The 7,901-nt window shown below is 52.8% G+C and overlaps 1 protein-coding gene across 1 annotated transcript in view; it reads right to left on the reverse strand.

Annotated features, from left to right (window-relative positions):
- Kdm5b (lysine demethylase 5B) overlaps positions 1-666 on the reverse strand; it is a 69,242-nt gene extending 68,576 nt beyond the window's left edge. The window contains exon 1 of the mRNA XM_010645073.3: positions 631-666. Coding sequence (XP_010643375.1) covers positions 631-654 — 24 coding nt within the window. The 5' untranslated portion in view covers positions 655-666. The remainder of the gene's footprint in view (positions 1-630) is intronic.
- Between the last annotated feature and the right edge of the window lie 7,235 nt (positions 667-7,901).

Consider the following 7,901-nt stretch of genomic DNA (forward strand, 5'->3'; position numbering starts at 1 on the left):
CCCTGCGCTGAGCTCCCCGCCCCGCCCTTTGAATCGGGAGGGGCCGGGGCCTTGAGTCTGGGGATGAAGATGATCCTGACGGAGTTCAGTCCAGCCAACATTTATTGATCATTTACTATCTGTCGGGGTCCCTGCCCTCAAGAAGTTAATAGTCTGGTAGAGAGGATAAGACACACAAGGCGATCAGTCTCGTCAGTACTCTGCCAGGATGGAAGTAAACACTTCACAAGACCCAAGAGGGGCAGAAACAGCATGGGGATTGGAGGAAGGTTTTTCGGGTTTCGGGGTGGCGGGGAGCTTGATCATAAGAGCAGCATGGATGTGAGAAAGCAATAGTAATGACGATGATGATCATTTCAACCAATTTCATATCCTAGACACCCATCTAAGTGCTTTGCGTGATTCATCATCTGATCTGCACAACCCTGTTCTTATTGTGTCACAAGTTTATGCAATTTGCCCAAAATAGGACTACCAGGTCCTACTATATACAGTAAGGGGGCCTAAATTAAGACAGTGGTGCTACCGATTACAAAGAAGGGATGCAAATGTAGGAAATAAAATTAGGACACAGAGATGGACTGGGAAGTAACCCTGAAGTATGAAAGATGATTCAAGTTCCTGCCATACCTGCCTAGTAGATGGGCCCATCATCGCGGTGCCTGGCCATTCACGCTGATGATACTGCCACGGAAGTCACTCTAGGGAAGAGGACAATGTGTTTGCTGTGGGACATGTCGAGTTTGGTACATAGAGCTGGAGATTCCCAACAGGCTGAAAAATAGAAATCTGAAGGGAAAAGATTGGAAGCGGAGATACAAATCTGGGAGAGCCTAGTGTATGTGTGCTGCCATTATTTATGTAAGGCTGCTGTGTGTAAGGCATTGCTCTACGTGCTTTGTGTATTTCAGCTCACTGGTCTTCCCAACAATCCTGCTAGGTAGGTACTGCTATTGTCCCCACTGTGCAGACACAGCAGGCAATGGAGGCTCTGAGAGGTTAAGTAACTTGAAGAGATATGAACGCATTTGAGGAACTTCGGGAGGTATATATATATATATGAGTATCTCCAAAAACAGAAAGTTCAAAAAAGAACAACACAGAAATGACCTCTTTTATCCAAAAGGCAGCCAAACTCATCGAAGGACTGTTTGACGGCACCTCCACAGGCCTTCTCTTAGATAAAATTCCTGGAGGTACCTGGGGTACAAAAAAATTCAAGGTTCCTTGGACAAAGTAGATATTTTCTTAGCTCTTTAGGGCTTTTGGACTGCTCCCCAGTGCAACAGAGGCTCAAGCAAAAGGGACAGCTAGCATCCTATCAGAGAAAAAAATCAGTGATGGCTGGGCATGGTGGTGCAGCCTGTAACCCAGAACTGGGGAAGGCTGAGGTAGGAGGATCTCCAAAAGTTTAAGGCCAGCCTGGAATACAGAGTAAGACCCTATCTCAACAACAAAAGTTGTACTGATAGAATCTAGGTCAATGATGACAAAATTTAGAGGTGAGGGGGCAAACTGCAAGCCAAAACCCATTTATGTATAGCAAAGTAACACTAAACCTGAATAGAGGTTTTAAATTTAGAAAAAATTCATACATTAATATCTCTGGGGGCCGGGGATTTAGCTCAGTGGTTTGGTGGCCTGACTTGCAAGCGCAAGGACCCAAGTTCAATCCCCGGTACCCCCCCAAAAAATCTTTTGTCTTAAAAACAGTAACAGAGCTTTTATGATACAGCTTTTTCTTAAAAAGTAAAGTTCGCTTTGGCATGCTTTTGCACAGTTGTAATCTTAGTCGTTGTATACACGCTGATAATTTTTTAAACCTTGGCTGGGGTGACTTGGCTGGTGCTGACAGAGGGCTCTGCGTGCCCGCTGTGTGCCATAGGTTCGCCACCACTGATCTGGGTAGAGAGGAACTTGGGGCAAATTTTTTTTAACTTTGAATATTTTAGTATTTTCATAAGACACTGTTGGGGAGAGAGAAAATATTGTTGCTCTTTGCCTGGGCGTCCTGGGCAGCGAGGGTCTTGCTGGAGTTGGTTTCTTGTCATGCGCTCTCTCTTGGGAGAGCAGTGGGTAGTTTCATCCTAGGTTTAACTTTGAGAATTCTAGACGTGTGTGAACTGTGACTATTATTTAACTGAAGGGCACAGGAGGAACAAGCCTAACAAAGTTTGTTTTCCGCTGTGGGCTGGGACTCCCTCTGGCTTCCAACTCACGGAGTCCTCCTTCCTCCATTTCCGGTAGAGACTCCAAGGAGTTGCTACTGCTTCCAGATCGGGAAGCAGCTGTTTGGCTCCGCACGGACCCGGCGTGACATTACGGGAGGAGGCGGCGGCTGCCAGGCCAGCGAGGTGAACCCAGTAAACGAGAAAGCTCTCGGGGAAAGCGACCGCCGGCCCGCGAAGATGCTTCCTCTTGCCCTTTATGAAGTGTGTTTACATGGGCGGAGGGATCCATTCCAGCTGACAGCCACACCGCGCCGGCCCTTCTTTTTTTAAAGAGCCTCGCCGCGGGCGCTGATTGGCCGCGCCTGGGCCGCGTCGCTCTCCGGGGGCGGGGCCCGCTCCGCATTGTCTCGTCCCGGCCGGCGGACGCCCAGAGGCCGACCTGGGCCACCTGACCTGGGGTGCTCGGCTCAGTTCCTTGAGGACTGGGCGAGAGCCCGGGATGGGGAAGGTCCCAGGCCCGGGGAGGAAGCGGGACCGCGGGCAGAGCAGAGCTGAGCCCTGCTACTAGTGCCACGTCCCCAGGAGTCCCCTCCTTAACTCCAGGACAACGCACCGCCCTCGCCCGGGCCTCGGTCCCCAAGCGACCCCTCTGTGCAGCTCCGGGCCCTTTGGACACATTTCTAGGGATCTCCATCCTCGTCCGGCCTATTCAGTCCCCAACCCGCTCAACCCGTCCCCGGCCTGCGTCCCAGATCTGCAGCTTCACCCAGGGCTCCGCTCGCCGCAAAGGAGACGCCTCCACGCTCCTTCCGGTCGCCCCGACGGGAAAGACCACGTTCCTATGGCCCGAACTGGGGAAGCGACCTTCCCCTCCGGTCCTTCGCCCGGGGACCAGGCCAAGGCATGAGGGGGTCAGTTTGGTTCCCCTGCGGAAGGGGGGCGGCGGCGCAGCACGTAGCGCACGTGTGGGGCGGAGCCTTCCCGGGCCACGCCCGGGCCACGCCCCCGCCCCGCGGATCCCCGGGTTTGGGGGTCTCCGGTGCGCCCCTCTCCCCGCGCCAAGCCCGTCCCAACGCCGCCCTTCCCGGCCCTGCCGAGCCTCCGCTGTTACCCACCCTCCGGCTGCTCAGAGCTCGGGCCAGACCCTCTCAGCTTCTCACCTCCAGCTCAAGGCCAACGTCTCCCTCTCCCGCCCCCAGGAATGTTTGGGGTCAGATGTCCCTTAGGGAAACCCACAAACCCGGGGAATTTGTCTCCTTGTTTTATTCATGTTGTTTATTCCCACTCCGTCTGGTTACTGCCCTTGAGCGCCGCGCTTAGAACTCTGTCTTATCTGCGGCTGCCTGCCCAGATGGGAAGCCGCCAGCGGGGTGGGGGGGTGCAGCCTCATCCACCCCAGCACCAGGCGTGCGGTGGACGCTCCGTTAACGTCTGTTAACTGGAAGCAGAAATGGCCCTGAGCTCCTGTGGCTCCAGTTGGCGAGAATGGAGCTTGCTGAACAAGGAGAAAAATCTGCTTGCCCACACCAGGCAGGGAAGATCTCGACAGAGCGAAGGGAGGGCTGGGGGAACCCTCCAGGTGGGCGAACACACGGCCCGCCCCCTCCGCCGTCCTCTTCCTGCGGCCTGGGCTCTTTCGTGAGACGCGTGTGCTCCCCGATCCACGCCACTCCCCACCTCACACCTCCGCCAGAGGCTCATTCTGGCATTCGGTCCTTGCGAAGCTGGGTGTGAGTCTTGGGGAGGCTCCTGGTAATTAGATACTTCCTCCTCCCGTCTCTTCTTCATTTCCGGTCCTGGCTGTTCCCCTCCTGGGGACACCCACCCCACAAGCCTCTACCAGAGCCACACCCCCAGCCACTGTCCCTCTCCACTCCCCGAATCTCTTCTGCTGACTCAGCGCCACTGAGAGCCTAGGTCGCGACACCTGGTCCTATGTAAGCTTCGGTTTACCTGAGTATGGGGCCCAAAGGACCAAGCTTGTACGGGCCAGGCCCTAGCAAATAGGATGTTCCCACGGTGTAGTGGGCCCGCCCATGGGGTTGGGGGTGACAGGAACCCACACCAGGGCTCCAGGGCTTCAGGGTGTGTTACTTCCCATTCTGGTTGGGCCACTTTAGAAGCCTCTCGCTTCCAAGGTGCTCAGCGGGAACCTCCCGTGCCCGCTTCCTGCTGCAGCTGCTGCACCCCTAACTAGGGTCTCTGAGAAGAGAGCCCCTCTCAGCATGCTCTGAGGCCTTGGAGAGCTGGAATGTTTGGAATTCTCTGTATCTGGGATGGAAGTCTTATTCAGCTGGATGGAAACAGAGTTGTGTGGGAACTTTACAGAGCTCCACCACATCCACCAGGCCTGCTGGAGATTCCATTTTCAACCAGCTCGTGCCAGTGTCCAGCCCAGTGTCACATATGCTACATGTTGCACACTCTCTCCTTTTTCTCTTCCCTGGCAGGAAGGGGTGATATGTGAACAACTGTAAATACTCTTCCAACATGAGTAAGAACGGGCCACCGGCCAGCAGTAATGCACTATCGGTCAGCTTTTCAGTTGCTGAGATAAAATACCATACACGGCTTCATGGAGAAACGGTTTCTTGTGGCTCACAGTTTCAGAAGTTTCAGTCCACGGCTGGCTGGCCCCAAGGCAAAAACATCATGGCAGAGGGGTGTGGCAGAGGAGAGCTGCCCACCTCATGCCAGCCAGGAAGAAGAGAGCAAGGAGAAGAGCATGAGAAGAAGGGGGTGGAGACAGGATAGACCCTGCCAGGTTATGGCCCTGGGGACCTACTTCCTCCAACCAGGCCCCACCTCCTAACTGCATTCAGCAATGGTGCCTGATGACCTGGTCACCTTCCCAAAGGCTACCTCTGAGCATGTCAGCCTTGGGGGGCATTTTTTATCCAAACCATAACAACAGTCTCTTGCACACATCAGCCCTAGGAAGTACGTGATATGATTGTCATCATTTTTCAGATGAAGAAACTGAGACTCAGATTCATCAGCCAGAATCGCACAGATAACAAAATCAGAGCTAAGATCAGAAGGGTGATCCTAGTGCCTTTCATCTTCCCCAGACTCAGGCTGACCTCTGTGAGCCTGAGCAGAGAGGACAGGAGCTCTCACATCCACAGCCACCTGTGTGTTTACCTGCCAACACTGACCCGGTCTCCTCTCTAGGCTGCAGTGGCCCCAAACTTCACCTGTCATCCCCAGAATGAGTGTTTATGTAACAACAGCAGCAGACATATGCAGGGTGAGCCCCAGTAAGTCTGTTTTGCAACCTGTAATGGACTGTGATCCTTGGTTTGAAAAAATACTGCTCCAAGGTGAGTCTCCCCCACCCGCGCCCGCTTGGCAGCAGCTTCCAAGATGCTCACAGACAGCCGAGGGAGGGCCCTGTGAAGATAACTGGAAGATGGGCTTCTACAGGCCCAGCTCGGGGCCTCAGGGAAGAAGTACTTCGGACACTTTGATCTTGGGCCTTTAGCCTCCAGAATGAAGAGAAAATAAATTTCTGTTCTTTAAACGAGTCTCAAAGTAAATTAATGTCTAGCTCCCCAATAGACGTATAGGCTATGTATACGTAGAATATATACGAAAAGGGTGTACATACACCCAGCTTATTGATGGTTCCATTTCACTGGAGAACTCTGATGAATTACAGTTAAAGAGTGAGTCCTCCCACTCATACCAATCTAGTCTGTCTTTCTTTCTGAGACAGGGTCGCCTGTTCCAGGCTGGCCTTGAACTTGTGATCCCCCTGCCTCAGCCTCCCAGAGTTGTAGGATTACAAGCGCACACCACCATGCTCAGCTCATACCCACCTAATGGTGTCTTCAGCCACTGACCCGCCCCCCACCTCCACTAAGACCCCCAGAACACAAGGTCAATGATTGTACTTAGCTCTTCCGTCTGTTTCCCTGTTCACACTCACTTGTCTCCACTCTTCTACTTGTTTCCCACCGACCTTGGCTGCAGCTCATCATCAAACCTGGGGTCACTTTGCACCCATGTTTGTAGCCCCTTATGCTAACAGGTGCCAAGCATAAGACTGGCACCTAGCAGGGAGTCTTCACACCTTCTGAAACCTGACTGCTCAAGACAAGCGAGGGGGTGAGGTCTACAGAGGGAGGCAGGGAGACGTGAGCGGGCAGGGCTGGCTGCGGGTTCCATCACAGCTCAGACTGGAGTTCCGATTTGTCAAGTGACACCAATCAGTCTGTTATGTAAGCTTTCCCAATTTTTTTTTAATTATGTACTTTGCTTTTTTGAAACAGAGTCTTGCTACGTAGTCCAGGCTGGCCTTAAACTCACGATCCTCTGGATTTGGCCTCCTAAGTGCTGGATTACAAGCATACACCACCACATCCTGCCCAATTTTAAAATGTTCAATTTTCAGTCAAATTTTTCAAATACAGTGTATGGGCTGCTCAGATCCACAGTGGTTGGGCTCCATGCCAGGACCCCAAGGGCTGACAAGCTCTCCAGCCTTAGAAGGAACCAGAGCATCAGAAAGGTACCCAGGAAGAAAGCCAGAAAGAAGTGGGCGTCCTCCAGGCCTCAGACTCCCACTGAGTCAGAGCCCACACCAGACTGCAGTGGCAACAGGCACCCTGTGATTGGTGGCCTGGCCCCACAGGTGAGGAACCTGGGGTGGGTCAGGGCTCTGTAGCATTTATTTTCCATCCTCCTCCTGTTTCTGCCTCCCACAATCAGGGAGGTGATGAGTACCTGCTGCCCTGCCCTCTGGGTCAGAAACTATGCAGAGTGCTGTAGATATAAGATTGGCAAAAACAAAAGTGCTTTCCCTCCTGGAGCTTATGTTCTAGTCCAGCAGATGGAAACAGACAGTAAACATAAATAAATAAGATTCTGGCAATAACAGAGAAAGTGGAATATGTGAGAACTGGAGATCAGAAGAGGGCTGAGGGCCTTCAGAAGAGGGGAACAGGGGTGAGGGCCATTAGCCACAGTGATCCAAGGTAGCAAAGAGAACGTCTGAACTCATATTTGAATGTTGAGAGGGAGGTGGACATCAGAAAATCTACCAAGGAGAATTTTCTTTTTTCAGCACTGAGAAATGAATTCAGGGCCCTTGCATTGAGCTATATCCCTATCCCTTTTTATTTTTATTATTCTTTTGAGACAGGGTCTCACCAAGTTGCCAAATTGCCCAGGCTGTGCTCAAACCCATGATCCCCCTGCCTCAGCCTCCCAGAGCACTGGGATTACAGGTGTGTGCCACCATGTCCAGCCTATGGGGGGGCGTCTAAGGAGAGGAGCAGCAAGTGCAAAGGCCCTGGTAGGTGGAGGATATAGCATGAGTCACATGGGATATACAGAATGTGTCTCGGAGTGTGGTGCTTTTGTGTGAGCGTTGGAAGGTAAGCTCTGGAGCGAATTCAGGAATAAGGGGAGATGGAGCTTTCACACATGAGCGAGAAGGCAGCGCTGGCCTCCGTGCGTGAAAGCAGAAGTTGTTCAACACCCCCAACCAACAAGGAAAACGAAGTCCCCAGGCTGGAGAGAGAAGGGAGGGAGACAAAGACAGAGGCAGGCAGAGCACTGTGGGGTAGGAGTCTGGATTTCCTGGCCAGAAGTGTGGAGTCCATGTGACTCAGTGGGAAGCTCCTGGAGAATGAGACAGCGGAGGGAAGCATTCGATTCACAATTTCACAAGGCCCCTGTGACTGCGACGCACAGAGGATTGCAGGGGGGGGGAGGAAGAGGAGG

This window comes from Fukomys damarensis, unplaced genomic scaffold, assembly GCF_012274545.1.
Source record: "Fukomys damarensis isolate Sample0158 unplaced genomic scaffold, DMR_v1.0_HiC HiC_scaffold_11, whole genome shotgun sequence".
NCBI classification, from domain to species: Eukaryota; Metazoa; Chordata; class Mammalia; order Rodentia; family Bathyergidae; genus Fukomys; species Fukomys damarensis.